This window comes from Gymnoscopelus braueri, assembly GCF_963280865.1.
Source record: "Gymnoscopelus braueri genome assembly, chromosome: 4".
In the NCBI taxonomy this organism is placed as follows: domain Eukaryota; kingdom Metazoa; phylum Chordata; class Actinopteri; order Myctophiformes; family Myctophidae; genus Gymnoscopelus; species Gymnoscopelus braueri.
This window is the reverse complement of record NC_137605.1, coordinates 27,733,113-27,751,562: the sequence shown is the minus strand read 5'-3', so window position 1 is coordinate 27,751,562 and position 18,450 is coordinate 27,733,113. Positions and strand designations below refer to the sequence as shown.

The 18,450-nt window shown below is 40.8% G+C and overlaps 1 protein-coding gene across 3 annotated transcripts in view; it reads right to left on the bottom strand.

Annotated features, from left to right (window-relative positions):
• crppa (CDP-L-ribitol pyrophosphorylase A) overlaps positions 1 to 18,219 on the bottom strand; it is a 41,414-nt gene extending 23,195 nt beyond the window's left edge. For 2 of the 3 annotated variants that reach the window (XR_013933011.1, XM_080426237.1), the window contains exons 1-8: positions 17,976 to 18,219; positions 16,726 to 17,002; positions 14,463 to 14,612; positions 12,146 to 12,250; positions 11,812 to 11,857; positions 10,401 to 10,498; positions 5,260 to 5,337; positions 5,038 to 5,130 (exon numbers count right to left, since the gene is read on the bottom strand). Coding sequence is in view for 2 of the 3 variants with exons in the window: in XM_080426237.1 (XP_080282363.1) it covers positions 5,038 to 5,130; positions 5,260 to 5,337; positions 10,401 to 10,498; positions 11,812 to 11,857; positions 12,146 to 12,250; positions 14,463 to 14,612; positions 16,726 to 17,002; positions 17,976 to 18,211 (1,083 nt within the window). In the remaining variant the exon portion in view is untranslated. The remainder of the gene's footprint in view (positions 1 to 5,037; positions 5,131 to 5,259; positions 5,338 to 10,400; positions 10,499 to 11,811; positions 11,858 to 12,145; positions 12,251 to 14,462; positions 14,613 to 16,725; positions 17,003 to 17,975) is intronic. The other variant, XM_080426238.1, reaches the window with a different exon arrangement.
• Positions 18,220 to 18,450: the final 231 nt, after the last annotated feature.

Sequence of the window (18,450 nt, the reverse complement as noted above, 5' to 3'; positions counted from 1 at the left end):
AACAGGTGTCGCTTATCTCGAGGTTAAATTCAGTTGGCTTGTGTTCCCAAGACCTCTGACGAGGTCTTGGGAACAAAAAGAATCTGAACTATTTTAAACCAAAAATGAAACTTTGGTCCAAGCTTTGTAGTTACCTGACAGCAAGCAGTGTGCACAATATTATAGTATATGTTATATACATTTTTAAATATTTAACTTTATTTTTTTAAACTGGAAGTCAATGGTGATTAGATGGGACTGAAACCCTGCCCAAATATGGAGTCATACTTAGATATAGATATGTCACGGATGACTGATGACAGGCTGGCCACACGAGGTTCAAGATCCACATGGAATCCACAGTTATTAGACCATGTCTTGTTTTACAGCAACAAACTACTTCACTTTATATATAGACATATCCAGACCTAAACATATCCAGACCTAAGCTTCCCAGTGGAACCAATGCCTTCTACTGTTAACCACTGATCTGATCCACTGAAGGTTTGAGGTTAAGTGTTTTCTCAAGGCCGCCCGGATGGTAGTTAATAAGTGAGGGCTCAGGGATACTGTTTCTCCTTCACTTTCTCTGCAGCACCGTGATTTCCCTAGTCAGTCTGAGATTTACACTGGTGGCCTGTCAGCCATAACCCTGCTTGTCTGACCTCTGGAGACAGTCACCTACTCTTAACACCTTCCCTAAACTCTTTCTACTGATTATCCCCATGAGACCAATCCATGGACCAGACTGCCGACTCAGCCTACGGTACACAGAAAATCCTCAGTGTTAATTTAACTCTGAGAGTATTTGTAAACTGTGAGACTGTGTGAGAGCTACAAATAGATAAAATAACAACAGAGGATTTTACCATGCATGATAAATAATCTGTAACCGACGCCACCCAAGTCCTCTGATACATTTACTTTCACCGTGGAAATTTAGGGATTTCCTGATGTTTCATGTCTGCTCATTCTCACGCCTCCCCCAGCTTGTACTGATAGCTTAGTCCCTCAAACTGTTGAAGAAGTCTTACAGTGAGAGTTGTGAGAAATCAAGACATGCAACACATGCTTTTGTTCTCGTGTGGCAGAGAGTCAATCCTTTCCAAATGTGGCCTGAACCCTCAGTCCCAGCCTGTGTGTGTGTGTGTGTGTGTGTGTGTGTGTGTGTGTGTGTGTGTGTGTGTGTGTGTGTGTGTGTGTGTGTGTGTGTGTGTGTGTGTGTGTGTGTGTGTGTTTTCTTTCTGAGCTTTAATGAAATTCTAGCGTAGCTAAAATAAATCATCAAGTCATGGGTTTTATCTAGTAATGCTGCATGACATTTTCTGCGATTACAAGGCTTATTTTGCCTATTGCCCAGCATCATTTTGGCAGTCACAAAGCACCGTAGGTGACAAGGTCATATTCGAATTTAAATATTGGTCCAATGAAAATGTTTCTTTTGGTTTGATTTAACCACTTAAACCCTCTTGGGGCGACCCCGATACCTGAATGATTAAGACGCATACCACATGGGTTTGATTCCTGGCCAGCCAGACCATTTTCTGCATGTCACTCCCCTGCTCTCTCGCTGTGTTTCCACCAGTTTCTCTACACCGTAACTGTCAACAAAGGCTCAAAAGATCCCCCAAAACACACCAAAGAAAATAAAAAATAAAACTAATGATATACTTGACCGGGGCTATGGTACTGTAGGTCTGCTCCTTTTTTCCCTACACGATATCTCTTTGGGGAAAATACAATGTTCGCACCAGAATAGAGATGCTATAGGGTTCATATGGTTAATCAGGGTTTTTTAGTTGTCCTTCAAGCTCCATGTTGCCGTGCGGCTCAGCAAATGCGTCACTTTTTTTTTAGTTGCTTGAAAATCTGTTCCTTTTGGCAAGCGATGCACGACAAAGCATAATTTAGGCTTTAGTGTGGCTGAGCTGTGGTGGTCCCCTGGGAGGCATAGGGTTTCTAAGTAGCGACTAAGCTCCTCAAGGGACCCGAGGTGGACTATAGGTGACGTTTTTACGAGCGGAAAATAAAGGTCGACTGACCGTGTAGTGCATGTACCTCGAGGAAACTGGATCTGTCTTGTGCCAGATGTCTGTATTCATAAACATGCAAGGAAAGTTCATTCAAAGTGTGGGAAATGATAGCGAGGTATGCTCAACAGTGTCTTAACCCATTCAAGCTGGGAACGCATCTGTGTCATTTTAGATTTGAGCTATAACCATTATTTTATACTTTGGCTATTAAAAAATAGCAGATTTACAAGCCCATAGCGAGCTTGAACATTTTGTGCAAATCTTTGAATATATGCATTTTTAAAGCGAACATTTGTAACTCAAATCTTTGCTTCTGGAGGGTCCCTGTAACATTTTTTTTTCTTTTACAAATGTTCGCTTTAAAAAATATATATATTCAAAGATGCACACATTTTGAAGATTTTTCAAAAATAGCAGAAATAGCAGATCTACAAGCTCGTTTTGAATAGCCAAAGAAATCTAAAATGACACGGACAGATGCGTTCCCGGATTGAACGGGCTAACCGCATGAACCCGTCCCTATTCTGGGGCAAACATTTGGTGAAAATAGCATATCTACAACCTTGTATATTGGCTATTTTTGGCAAAGATATCTGGTGTAGAGGGAAAAAGCAGAGGGCCTACATAGACCCCTGGGGGACTCCTGTCAACAAAGTATATAGCGTTTAAATGGTTAATCATACCTACTGTAGCACACAATGACCAACTTTAAATACCTTCAAGTACAGTTCATACACAAGTAAAAGCCCCTGAGTGATCATTTCACTCTGAGAGCCTTGCAGCTGAATTCTTTACACTCTCAGATTTAAATAAACACACCTGATTTGGCTGAGTACCTGATATGTCTGTGCCACTATGGTGTTCCTTCATCTTTATTTTAATAAAACCTCCTTGAAAATACTCTTTAAGTTTTTAATCTTTAAAAAAATATAAGTTTCTTTTCTTTTTTTTATTGTTTACAAAATGTACATCTGAATGAGTGCATTAGGGTAATTATGTAGGTATATAAGGTATTTCAATTGTATGGGGTCAAACTGCTGAAATGGTTACAAGTTCACAAAATTCACAAAAAATAGAGAGATGCTGAAATAAGGTCCACTGACATAAAATGTCAGTGGACCATCTTTCTAACTAGTGTTTCTAATTAGTGCCTAGACAATTTGTGCTTCCAATTGTGTGGCAACAGTTTGTGGAAGGCCGCTTCCCGTTTCAGAATGACAATCACCCCCATACCCCCACGCTCACCCAAACAGAAATTAGTAAAAAAAATAATAATAATAATAAAAAATAGTAAAAAAAGAGAACTTGACTGGCCTGCTCAGAGCCCTGAACGTAAACCCTATCCAACGCCTTTGGAATGAATTGGAACGCCAAATGTGAGCCAGGACTAACTGCCCAAAATCAGTGTCTGACCAAATGCACCATTTGACCTCATTAACCCATTAAGGCCTGAGGTTCCGATTCTACAAAATGTCTTCTTAATCTTAACAGTTTTTTGAAAAAACATGTTTCTATATCAGTGATGCTCAAACATTTTCATGTCAAGGACCCCCAAAATTATATGTATTTGGCCGCCAAACCCCATTTAAAAATATTTTGTTCCAGGGACCCTCAGAAGCAAAGATTTGAGTAAAATATTTTTGCTTTAAAAAATATATATATTCAGATTTGCACAAATTTTTGTTATTTTTCAAAAATAGCCAAATGCCAAGTATAAAATAATGGTTTAAGTGGTTACACAGATGCGTTCCCTGTTTTAATGGGTAATACTCTTGTTGCCAAATGGAAGCAAATCATAATTGTTGCTGCAAATCAAACAATTGTCTAGATATAGACTATCATTGCAGCTGTAGCAATACGATTTCCTTTCACTGGAATAAAAGGGCACTAAATAGAGATTAGAAAGGGTGTGGGTCTGTCATTTGGTGCATAATTCCTTTACTGTCTGTGTACTGTAAGTATAGAGATAACAGTAAAACTCTTTTTTTTTTAAACTCTCTAGTTGTATTTTGTACATGTAATAATGGTGGTGAAGATCAATCATTTAGCTGGGGACCCCTTGGAACCCCCTCAAGGACCCATGGGGATACCGGACCCCACATTGAGAAACACTGATATCATGCACATGTACTGTAAATGTTTTTTATGCCAACAGGATAGAGAGGAGTTTCTCCAATGGACGGTTCTGAATACGAGTGCATGTGTGGGTTCAGGGCTTGAATGAAAAGCTAGCACAGCTAACTCAAATCCAAGGCAGAGTTGGAGCAATTCTACATGGTATTTACAGTGATTAAATTGTGGTTAGAAATCATTGGAGACACTACCGAGAGTGGCCTCCCCAGACTTCTACTTCTTAAGTATTTATTTTCAGTTCAAATGTGATATATAACTTCACAACATTGCTGTGTGACATTGCCTGGCTACTGTGACTCCCAACATCAGAGCGTTCCATGTTCTCCACAGGCTTAGTTCTAACCTTACATCAACATGGCCGACTCACAGCAAAGCAAAGGAAAGTCAGGGACGGGGAGAAGGAGGGTAAAGTGTCAATGGTGGGGTGTAAGTTGGTGTTGGTCAAGTGAATTCATGTGTGGCTTTCATGTAGGGTTGCAATAATATATCGAACTAACCGATTTAATTGATGAAAAATTATCGATTTTCATAAATAATGAAAATAGCAGATCTACAGAATCACAATGTGTCAAGATGTGACGCGAGCACGTAGATCAGCTATTTTTGCCCGGTACTGTTCTACATCAAAGTACAAAGTAGGGCTAATCAGGCTTAATATTTAGCTGATTATAAAACATCTATTAGAATTGTATCGCATCGATTTGTTGATCTAAAAGTCAAAAGTGTTTTTCAATGATTTGATTAAGCGCACTGGCCAATACAAACTAATAGGTGAGTGCGTTCCAGTGCGCAATTTCCGAACGCACCCTAAATGAAAAAGTAATCGATAAAATAATCGCTACGAAAACTATTGATAGTCGCAGACCTACTTAGATGCATTGTGTGAACTCACCCAAATGACAACCACTGGGTAGAGGAGGGCTTGATTCATCTCCTCCAAAGATCTCACTACGGCCTCCACCTGAGATATGGAATGACAGCTCACCTGCATAGATCAAAAGGGAGGGAGGTGTATGCTATAAAATGAAGAATAACTGGGACAAAAAAAGCCCACTACAAACATTTACATACTTGTGCAGATCTTGAGGAAAACATAATTAAATTCAAAACTCACAGAAATCTGAATGAAGTTCCACTGGTTTGCCAGATGCCTGATGTTCTCTCCGGTCATGTCTGGGATAACATTCAGCTCCTGTAAGGTGGAGCATTCATATATTAAAAACAGGACTTTCTTAGCACATATTCTGCAGGTCACAGCCTCCCGTGTAAAGACAATGGAATCATGTGGATCCACATACTGTAGGAACAGCTTGGCCCTGGATCTCAGACTTCATGTGGCCAGCATGTGACATCAGTCATCTATGCAGTTTTCAGCCTGATCAGAGCACACTTGATTCCATTATTAAATATTTTAAATATTTTAGTATACAAGTAAGTAAGTAAGTATAAAACATATGTGGCCTACTGGCAGTGTGCACAATACATTTGGTGCTGTGGTTTGCAAGATTATCTCCCGACACACAAACAGAGGTTTAAAACAGGTATTACAGTACCAAAGTCCTAATGAATATAATACAAAACAAATTACAATTAATAAAAATTATTACTTTTGGAAGTATTCACATCCAAGAGATAAAACGATAAAAGAAGGCTTGATTGATTGATCGATTGAATATTTTATTAGGCAAAAAATGTAAAACAACAGTTACATTTAAAATACTTTGTCTAAAAGGTCCGTTCATAAAAGTCCTTGCGGTCTTTTTTCCAACGAGGTCCTTGGTTTTCAATTCATGGACAAAAGGCTGTTGTTTTTTAGTGTTTCACATGTATGTACCTAACCAGTGCATCTAAGTGACAAATAAAGTTAATCTGAATATCATAAAATCGCAGGTGCTTGACAGAAGAACACGTTAAAATTACATGAGTCCACAAACTGGATCATTGCGTCTTATCTCTGAGGAACAGCTAAGATGTTTAAAATATCACCTTGAAATACATTAACTTAACTTTGAGAGCATGGTCCAGTGTGCGGCCTCTACCTAATTCATCTCATGCTATGAACACACATGAAGATTTAACCATTATTATAACCCCACGCCATGATGACTGATATTCAAGATTGCACAAAATAGGGCAGATCACCATGGACATTTGGCACACGTTATCTTGTAGTGTGCAGCGGTTTAGGATTCAGATCTGTAGCCTTCCATTGGAGCCTTGGCCTATGGACAAATCGGAATGTGATCCTGTAGTTTGTGATGGCCAATCCTTGCTTGTCGGGCAAGTTGTGTGCACCTCTATGATGGAGTGTGCTTGTCAACAACTGTAATCTGTGAAAATGTGTGACGTCAAGTTCTTTCACAGTCTTACAAAAATCCTCTGGTGTGTTCAACGCTTTATGTGGAGTTGTATGACTTCTGGGCTTGAGGGTCAACGGCCTTCTGCATTTTGTTTCTCTCACGTATTCAATCATTTAGCTCAGAAGCAGACCCACCTGCTTTCCCGTCATAAATCAATTTCTGATTAGAGGGAAATCTAAATACATATCAGAGGCTCATAGCAGGGGAAGAGGGGAGGGGGGTTGTTAGAAAAGAAATGACCATCTTTTGTGAAATCTTTATACTTCTGAACTGGCAAAAAAAAGGTCTAGAAGTATGCAGAAGCTGGGAAAAGAAATCCTACACAAGCCAAGTAAAATTTCATTATACTGCAAATTGAGTCAAAGATCAGCATGCGGCCAAAGATTGTAAAAGCTTTCTTTGCTTCCAAGATGAGGACACTTTAGCTCGTAATTGTTCCATTCAGATTGTGCCCTGGCATACACGTAACGCCAGGCAACTGGATAGCACGCCATGTCCATTCCACGTCTGTCTTTGTTGTTTTGCCTGTAATTACTCCCCAGTACTAACATTTCACACACACAGGACGTAAACACAGAAACAAACATCTACCGTCTGAGTTTGACATTAACATACAGTTTGTTTTAGCCATTAAAATAACAAAGGAAATTGGAAATATGAAATGGTTATGGAAAACATATGTGGGGGGTTAATTGGTCTTGAAAGATAAATGCCTATGGCTTCACGAGAGAAAAACATTTCTGTCCAAAATGTCGATTTACAAGATTTTAAAATGTTGACGTGATCTAAACCAGGTTGGGCATGAAATCCCAGAGTGGGACTGTTTATTTAAATTTAGGTACGGCCTGGGGAGCCAAGACGACAGAAACTCAAGGACCGACTGGCTCTCGGAACAGAAAAGAAACAATCTTTCAGTATTCAGCGCCGTGATAAAATCATACTAGTATGAATTTTAAATGTGTTTGGCGAGGCAGAGATTATATCGCAGTACGCCCCGTATGACTTGGAGCGGTTCTAATTCAGAACTGTGCGGTTAAAAAATACATTGTTATTGAAATAACAAGAAGAACAAGAAAAACACATTTTACATTTGATTATGTTTTTGCTTCATTAGATTGGACACAGCAGATCGGGTGAAAAAGGACAGCAAAGAGAGGTGATGGTATGTGACAGCCATGGGTCAGATTCAAACCAAAATATCATGTGTTAAATCATGTGCAACTCTGTATGAGATTCAATATCTAAGTAGACCGCCTAGTTCAGTGGTTCTCAAACATTTTCATGTCAAGTGAATTGATATTGATGCTATACAACCTGGTGGTCCCCGGACCCCACGTTGAAATCACCCTGTGTTGCCATCGGGGTGGTAAACAAACACCAAACACCAGCCAAATGCTGGTAAATGTTGAGTGACGGTTACGTTCATCTACTCTAGTAGACGCTTTGGCAGGTTATGGAATCTGGAAGATCAGCCACTGCGGCTGTTGGACAAAAACATCAGCTTCCTGGCCTGGTTGCCATTCAACAATACGTCTTGCCGGCTGTCCAAATGACAGATCCTCTTATAGGCTGAGGTTAATCGTTAAAAAAACTAAGTAACTAGATACATGTGTTTGAGGATTCCCTTTCATCTGGACATAATATGTGATTGCTATCATATATCAAGCTCAAAGGATTAGTGATAAGGCAGGGCTTGAAGAGGAGGTTATTTGGCCAGTCGTTATCAAATCCTCCCTTCCTCTGTGCATGTCTTTATGTGCTCATAAAGCATGCACTCGTCCCGAGTTTTGCCTTTGTTCAAAATGCACTGCAGCCAGAATGCATCATTGTAACTGGGCCAAGTAAGGGTAGGATAGTGTCAAATTGTGAAAACATGCCTATCACTGACAAAGTCATCCACTTGCACATCCAGACCTCAATGTTGAACTTAAAAACAGCACACAGACATTAGGACTTGATAATGCCAAAGTAATCACATTGTAATAATTTTTGGGACAACTCAGCGATAACAATATCAACAGGGATAAACTCATGCTACACAGAATTTTCCACATTATGTCTTTCTCAGTAAAATGTTTGAAAAATTGATGTGGTTGTGCTCCGTTTTTTTCTTCTTTTAATTTGCAGACCAGAGGTTCTTCGAGAAAAACATGATACCGTGTTGCATCAGCAAATTTAAAAACAAAGCTAATGTAAAGCCTCTTGTGACATGAAATAGTCATCATTATTGTGGTTTGATATATTTTCAATGTATGCAGCCCTAAAAGGCAAAACCTTGTTTTGTTGCTTCAATTTCCATTCTCTGGTCACATCCTGCTGAAACAATCCCCTAATATTTATATATACACACACGCAATCACGCACGTGTGCGCACACACACACACACACACACACACACACACACACAGCCAAATCCTCCACCTGCATACACACGACACCGTATTCAAACCATTCCACCCAGCTTGGGCAGCCCTACCTCGCTTATCCCTCCTGTATTGGATTTAATGGCACAGGGACAAAGCTAATTCCTCATCTTCCGCTTCTTCCACTCTCCTTTCATCTCCCCTCCCGTCCTCCCGCTTCCCCAGACCCCTGAAAAGGATGTAACTGGGCCCAGACACGTGCACACCGGAAAACACGGCCCCGGCAGCCACCTGAGCACAGGGCGGGAATGGTTCCAATCAGCCGCTCCAAGGAGGCCGCCAACGGACACCAATCCGTCTCTGGGGCCCAGTCCAGCATTGAGACAGCAAGATCCGTATGTATGACACCCGCTGATGAAGGACTTGGAGCGGGTTGAAAGGAGGATGAGATGTTCGGTTCGTGGCGAAACATGGAAACAACGTAATGCGGCGTGCTTTGTCACCGCCCCCTCCCCCCGTACCCCACCCTCTGTCAACAGCTACACCCGGGGAGTATGTTTACATTAGGATTACATTTAGTAAACACATCTTCGTACCCATAACGCCCCGTGGAGCTGATATGAGAGCCTGGGGTCATTAATGAAAGTTTGTAACAGACAGTGGCTCAGGAGGTATAGAGCGGCCGCACATTGTAAAGCTCTTTGTATAAAGGCGCTATAGAAATGTAGACCGTTAACTACTTGAATCAGAGTGAAGCCCGTCAACGGAATGCAACATAGAGACGCCACAGGAGGAATAGGCCTGTTAAATAACATGGCTTATTCTCCATACTGTACGTCTTGTTGAAATACTACGCATGCTAAAATGTCGTATAATAGAAAGAGGACTAGTTGTCCATAGGTGTAGATTATGTTGGACAGTATGGGAAAATGGGAGCTCATCATCTCTGACTGGGCTGTGGAGGAGGGGTTTGGGGTTGGGGTGGGGGACAGTCATCACTAAACACTCAATTAATCAAGGGAATTCCCATGGCACAGCACAGATGAGTGCCATCTGCTTTCCCTCATGCAGGGGAGTGAGAGGTGAAGGTTGAGGGGGAGTGGAAGAAGCAAGGGAGGAGAAGGAGAAGGAGAAGTAGGAGGATCGAGGCTAAGAGAAGGAAGAGTGCATGGATGTCCCAGACAGGCTCCATTAGAGGTCTGACCGCAGATAGCAAGTCTCACCACCAGGCCACCCAAGTGGCGTGCACATGCACAGTGAAATCCTCAAAGTTAATTTAACTCTGAGACCCTTATGGGTCAGTTTTTACACTCTCAAGAGTTAAATTAACAGTAGTATTTAACAGAGTATTTCGCTGCGGGAGATCGGAGGTAGAGAATCGAAGACAGTGAGATGAGGGGGACGTAGTGCACATATGGTGAACTCATGAGAAGCTTTTAGCAATCTTGTCATCATCATTATCATCAATATAATCGACATAACATCATCACGGTCATCATCACAATCATTGTGGTCGTCATGCTACTACCTACCGTGTCCAAAGCTCCCAAAGTCTTGTGCAGTGCATTGGTCAGAGTCGTAGCCTGCACGGACCCACCTGTGATAACACAGGCCAACCGGGACAGAGACTCTGAAGGAAAGGAACAGATGAACGGTTGGCTGCAAACCATTAGCATGCCATTAGGAAGCCATGTTAATTATCATATCAACAACAGGAGCATTCATTGTGCACAGACACAACTTTGATTAATTTGTGCAAATGAAACGACTGATATGAAGAAATGCATGTGCGTGGGTGTGTAAACATGCATACCCCATACCGGAAAAATGTAGGTTTCACATGTGTTTCACTATATAAACTGGCCAATGAAATACAGTATGTTTGAACATATAGTACCAAACGTGAAACCCAAAGGCAAGTTTTGAATGAATGGGCTAGGTGCTCAACAGTAAAGGACAGTATACTTTAAGTAAAAACTTTTTACCTTGTCACTTCAGACAGGCAGCCCAAAGAAAGACGACAAAGCGCTCATTAAGTCTTGCAGGGGTGACTAACTGACATTTGGACAGAATCTCTGACTCTTGGTTTGGGTAATCTGTTTTAAGTGCCCAGGTAAAAGGCTTTTATCTTTGAACATACATTATACAATTTTGTATGGAATTACTTTGACAATTCTTTGGACGCTTTCTTTAGACTCTCTCATCTCTCTCTGTCTCTCTCATACCTCTCTCTTTTTGTGTGTGTGTGTGTGTGTGTGTGTGTGTGTGTGTGTGTGTGTGTGTGTGTGTGTGTGTGTGTGTGTGTGTGTGTGTGTATTATATACAATTTGTAAATTGTCTGTAAAAACACACGTCACACATCAAACACACGTCCCTGCTTCTCATGACTGATATTGTCTTTCTAATTAATTAATAATTAATAAATTAAGATTCTCCAACATTAAATGACAAGAATTTCTTTGCCATGTATTCAAGGCAGACAATGAATTCATTCACCAACCAAACTCTGGACATAATCATTGTGCACTTCATGTCATCATCAAGTAGGTAATTTTGGGTCCAGGTGCTCACAGAGGTAAAATACAGGACTGTGTTTATGTGCATTTCTCTAACTGTGCAGTCTGTCTTGTCCTGACTTGTTCAAAGTAGCATTCATAGACTGCATACGCCCATCTCATTCTAACCAACTTAAACAACACTACAAAGCAGGCTTCGTTGGAATACAATGATCAGATCATCTATTGGTTCACTGTAGTCTATTCAACTAAATTCAAACCCCGTCTCAAAAGAGACAAAAAGATTCTCACATTGCTCATTTCTGACCATTTAACCTGTCTGAGACGCACTAGCCTTCATTCATGTAGTCATGTACTTCATGTCTGCAACTATATACTGTATAGACACTGTAGTGTGATGTAATGGTAAATGCATAAAGGAACATACCTTTGATAATGGACTCTGCAGCAGCCAGATCTCGTTTGTAGGTCACCTAGAGGACAAATCAGCTTGGTTTAACATTACATTCTTAGTTCGGACACAGCGTGCAGCAGAACACTGCAATACATGTGCTTTCAAACTAAAACTAATACAAAGGGAAAAAAACAAGTCTTGATATAACTTTAAACACATGGGTTTGTGCTCTTCAGCTGTCACTCATAACTTTTGACATGTGAGCTTTCTTTGTGCCTGTATGATAAACCAGTAATGAGCATACAGCTGTGCTAGGACAATGTCACCAGATACCCTGTCCCCAAAACGGAGCCCCGGGCTAGCTCACCTTCCATAGTGCTGCTGGGCCCTCGATGAGCTTGGCATTGGTGCCACAGTATTGCAAAGCCAGATGGAGGCACTCAGTGCCAAACTCAAAGTCTGATTCATTGCACTAAAGGACAGGAGACAAGAGACATTGACAAAAGTTGACAATAAGAACCACATCCACATAGTTTCAAAAATGTTGTATTGGAAAGGACAAATAAAATGGCATTAGGCGAGGAAACCGCTGAATGTGACAACGGTTTATTAAGAGGGTTTACACCAGGGAGATAGGAAAACTTGTCTGGAGTCAGATTGCCCTTATTTAAAGATCACATGGACGTATGGATTGAGGCGATGAGCTCATAGGGTTTAAGATACAGTCAGAACTACAAAGGCAAATCACACTACCTGAAGGATTAGATATAGCCAGGCTAATATTTTATTGGGCTATAAAAGAGTGGGGGTATTTTCTTTTCTCAGGGACCATGAAATGAGCAAGAGAAATTATGGGAGATATATGGTCTTCCTCCTGTGGTAATTTAAGCTTAAGTATTTTCTCCTCATACAAAAGCGCTCACTGGGACTGGATTAAGTGTCTTCTCCTTTGTCTTTTCAGCCCTAAGTTCTAACCAGACTCAATGGATGTCAAACTGCATAGGTGCAGCTCTGCAGATTTTTCATGAACATGTCCTACAGTGCTAACCTGACAGACACCTTACACTTTCCCCATTTTTGACAGACTGAAGAGGGGAGAAGTAATGGGAAGAAGGGGGCATGTTCTCAGTGCACCCTACGCCTCCCTTTCTCACACCACCGTTTACTGAAACATCTCCACAAATTTGTTTTAATTTTCGTAACTTGACTTGTCTTGACACCAACCGCAGAATGAAGTTGAGCTCATTTTCTGAAAATGCCAAAACCAACATGGCTCCTAAGTAATCTGAAATCAGCATGTTCCAAGAATAAAAATAACTGCAGACAAAGGCGGCTCCAATTGGAGGCATACTTAAGCTCTTAGCTCAAGGCTTCCTGTGTCCCTCAAAAACACTTGCATCGATGTCACCATCTCCAAGTCAAGATTGAACAGCAAAGCACTTAAGTATCTGAAAAATAAATAGGGCAAGATTCCGCGCCGAATGATTCATGCTACATCGTCCGGCATTGGCTAGTCAAAGCCTATCAATAACGAAGTCCCCAGTCTTATTAAGATACGAATCAATGCATTTAGTTTGCAGCACTAGAGAGATGGTTTTCAATTGTCCAGGTATCCATGTTAAATCATCTCTATTTCACCGTAAGGTCCATGTTCTTTACCGACTTTGCTCACTTTTGTTCAGCAGACCAACTTGCTACAGTGTGCCAAAGTATATTAATGTGTCATTTCTTTCCCAGACATAATCGAGGCATAGTGAAAATGATAGCACCCATACCGCAAACTCTTCAGCGTGAAACCCTGCAGGTTCTGGCACATCTGCTGAACAATGAAGAACTGTAAAGCCTGCTATGATGTATGAGAACCATAGAGTCCTTTGTCATAGGGACAGTGTGCGGCACTATTATTTTCCAAGCATAAATCTCAATCAATCTGTCATTTCATACGATTGGAGAGACCTTTTAAAGTAATTATTTGACACCGAGCGTTAGCACTACAAACCCGCAGGAATGGCGCTCGATTTGTACATACTGTAGTATTATGTACTCTGTTTTCTTTCTCCCTGTCAGTAAGTGAAGATCACTTTGCTGGCATGGGTATCAATGTTGCGGTATCGACTTTAGGAACCAAATGTTCAATAAACTGCTCCGCCGTTAAACATCTTTAAAGAGTAATGTCCAAAATATTCGGGAAGCCTCTTCGCATAGCACCGCCAATATTCCAAAATGGAAACGTGGCGGATTCCATGCATCACTTCTGTCAGATTAGTTTATTAAAACCGAGCTCGTAAAGTGTAGGCTTAAGAAATAAAATAATACAAATTTACACAAGGGGATGTTAAAAACACCACCCAGTGAATATGTACTAAGCTTAATTATCCAAACTATATAATTAGTGAAAGACAACTGTGTTGGTATTTCCCACATTAGTTTATGTGCTACGCTTGTGGTAACCAGGAATCTGGTAAGCCATCATTGTGGCTTCGTCAATTATTTTTATTCTTAACTCGAAAGAAATATTCAGACAGAACACAGGCATTAGAAACATTAAAACATATTGCACCCTTGAGGACATTCTTTACTGTGATTATGCATATGACAGTGAGGTAACAAGTCAAGTAGCCATAATCTCAACAAAGAAAAGCCCGCTTGGGTGTTATTGCTTTATTAAAAGGAGTATACTGTACCCTTTGATAGGCCTGATAGATTATGTCATATAGGAATCCTTGGGGCATCTCACTGGCCCGGTACTTCCCTCTCTCCAGGGAGTGGTCCAGGTAGCCCTCCGATGTAGTGGCTATCACCGTTGACACAAGAGGTCGGATAGCTCCCGCTGCCTTGTGAAAATAAGGAGGAACTAGGTGAAGTAATTTTACAAAACTATTACTGATGGATGGATGGAGTGAGATACCCATACAGCCAGATTGATAGATAGCACTCGATAATTATCAAATTGTCCATGATCCTAACAAATTAACATTAACCAACACAGCTTTGAAATTCTTAACAAACAACATTTGTGTAATAATATTTTCATCTGACCATGGCGCATAATTCTGCAGGGACAAACGTAAACACAGCCAGTGAGGTGGTGTGGGCAAAGTGCCTCACACAATGAAAAGAAAGCAAACACTGTGCTCTGCGTGTTACACAGCGTTGTGAAAATCTAAATTCATCTGCTGCTCTTTGGTGGAGAAGGCCATTCTATCATGGATGGGGAATACTGGCAAGATAATGAAGACCAGACGCGGTGCTGCGAGTTTGTTACACATCACATACACAGACGCGCACATAGGGAGGGCCTCAGAGACACACCATAAATGTTTGCCGCTTGTCAAAGAGCCATGGTTTTACTCGCAACCTTCTATGCATTCAATGTTTTCTCACGTCTTTTAGTGGGGTTCAGCCTATGAATCATTTTGAAACTAATCTGTGTGTCTTCTTCAGGGCAGCTATGAGAGCTTCCCAAATGCCTTCCATCTATCTTCCATGGATTAAAAGCAACCTTTGGGAGCAATGGATGTCACTCAGATACAACAACCAATATAAAGATACTTTATCATCAGAGCTGCATCAGAGCTGCAAGGAACATGGTTTGTCTATTGTCTGACTAGACTGGGACTGAATCGCTTTTACCATGTTGCATTATATCCAGTCTAGAGCCCGCCTACTTTAAAAAACAAACAAAAAAACTATTCCAGTTTGTGCCACAGTGTTATTGTTTTGACCAAGATGTAATGTTATGAATCCGGCAAGTTTCTTCAAGCACCTCATGGAATACGCTTTTGTTATGTCCATGTTTAAGTTATAGTGTTGGTGACTGGTGCGACTAAGCTAGCCTGGCATTGGCCAGACCAGACTGATCATGTGGGTTCACAAAGGTTTTTGTGAACCCACGTCTGGCTGGCCAGTCGGCATTTGGGGTAACAATAACACTGCGGCATAAAACATAATCAGATTTTTTGGAGTAGGCAGGCTCTAGACTGGATCTCACTGGTTAAATTCCAAGTATTTGCAAATGTACTTGGAAAATAACTCGACAACTAAAAGGACACAATTATTTGATTTAATTTTGAATAGAAACCAGGCTTTCCAGATACTGCAGAAAACCTGGTGACATGAGGTTGTCTGACTGCTGTTATTTTGACCTTGCTTGTATGTAGTTATCTAAGAATATAAGTTTACTTTGATTGTTAAACTTGTCATAATCACAAGTCAATCAATCTGGGAACCCATTCGATGAAAAAAATATGTTTTTTCCTCTCAGGGTACCACCTAATTTTGTGTGTAGAGACAGGAACTTGGTTTGGCCCCTCCCCTTTCATAGTCCACTTCTTCTAAGGTGCTTCTGTGTTTATTCCGACTAACACCAACATTACATATTTATGGCAGTGGTGCTGACAGAATCTGCTGTAACGAGAAACTGTCTTGAGACTTGAGAGATTACTCTCAATAAATAAATACCTAATATGTAATAAGTAGTCAAGTGTGTGTGTGTGTGTGTGTGTGTGTGTGTGTGTGTGTGTGTGTGTGTGTGTGTGTGTGTGTGTGGTTTAGACATAGAATAGACAGAGACCAGGGGTTAATCAAATAATTTATTGATCATCAGGAAATTAATTAATTAATTAATTTTGTTAATGAAATAATCAGTTTAGAGAAAACATTATGTTTGCTATTTACAACTTTATAAAATGGGAATGCTTGATTTTGCTCTGCTGGGCAAAATTCAAGATCTCTGTCTGCGTACACCAGCTCATCTTGTGATGAGCATTAACAGCATTTTGAACTATATTTTCTGATTTTACCATAATGCTAATGGTCCACACATTCATCACATTGATGGATTAAATACATGACAGATTAATCAATTATTTAAATAGTCAGTTGCAGCCCTGAGAGACACACAAGTTAAAAAGACTGAAATGCAAACCACATGCAGATTAGACCCACCCCTTGTTCTTTGGCAGCCATGGCTATCTTGCAGAGAAAATCCTCCTCCACAAATGGTCGTACAGCATCATGAATGATAACCACCTTTGGTTTGAGAGGAGCCATTCCATCCTCGCCCTCACTGAGGGCATGGATACCACTGAATATGGACCTGTGGCGCGTAGAACCGCCTTGCACAACTCTGATCTTCCTGTGTTGAAAGCGCTGTACGATGTCCATCATCAGATCCATGCTTTCTTTGGCAACCACTACAACAATGCTTTTGATCCATGACACCCTGTCAGACAGACACAGTGCATTCAACAACCTCAGCAGTGCAATAATGTGATAATTCCAGTGGTGCGGTGGGGAGAATAGTAGGCTTATGCAGACCTAACTGTTTAGTACACACACATATACACATATATATATAGATAAAGATAGAGAGAGAGGGAGAGAGGTGTGTGTGTGTGTGTGTGTGTGTGTGTGTGTGTGTGTGTGTGTGTGTGTGTGTGTGTGTGTGTGTGTGTGTGTGTGTGTGTGTGTGTGTCTGACTGTACCTCATGCTGTTTACATTTCTGACTAATAAAGTATTCAATCAATCACATAGAAGTCATACTATTCTTAGGAGGATGCGTAATTAGGTGACATAACTGAGTTAACACTTTTATCTAGTGGTGGAAGAAGTACTCAGATATTTGACTTGAGTAAAAGTAGCAATACCGTCCACAATATAAAAATACTCTGTTACAAGTAAAAGGTCTTTGTTCAAAATGTTACTTGAGTAAAAGTACAAAAGTATTGGCATCAAAATATACTTAAAGCACCAAAAGTTAAAGTACTAAAATGTTTGATAGCCTATGTATAAAATAGGGCTGAAGTGGTTTATTATGTTTTATAATAATAATTTCAATCTGCAAAGTAACTAAAGTTTTCAAATAATTGTAGTACAGTAAAAGTACAATATTTGCCTCTGAGATGTAGTGGAGTAGAAGTAAATATATTGAAAATTAGAAATACTCAAGTAAAAAAAAATACCTCAAAAATAGTACTTGAGTACGTGTACTTTGTTACTTTCCACCACTGGACTGCATGAATGATGTATCACTGGTTGCGGTTGGACCAGTGCGCATTAGACAGAAGCTAGCCAACTAGGCCGGGGGGAATGTGAATGGTATTTGATTTGATAGTGAATTTCGTCAGTACTGTATGGGTTCATTATAATGCAGCGGAAACATTGCAGAATGACACTAACAACAATGCCAGCCTACCTTTCGAAGGCTTGAATAGTGTAGCTGATAAGCGGCCTATTATTGAGAAGCGTGCAGAACTGTTTAGGTGTCGCCAGCCCTGTTCTCAGCCCGCTGCCACCGGCTGGAAGCACCACGGCGACCGAGAAATCTATGCAGCGTTCCCCCGCCTTACGACCGCTCGGCCCGGCCGCGTAGCCCGGGAAAAGCCCCGGCTTGTTATCGGGCCTATCACTGTCACCGCTATCTTCGTGCATGATGGCAAATCCCCAATCCATCCGTTTGGAACTACACAGAGGTTTGAAGCAGTGTTGCCAGGTTGTGTGAGAGAAATAAGCAACCAGGTCCATGAAAACAAGCCCAAACGATCTGCTATTTTCAAAAAGGATTCTGGGAATTTTGGAATGTTTTTTTAAACATTTTTAACAACAGAAATCTGATACGGGGGTCCCACTCCCTGGCACAAATATTTTTTGATGAGGGGCCCACGGACAAA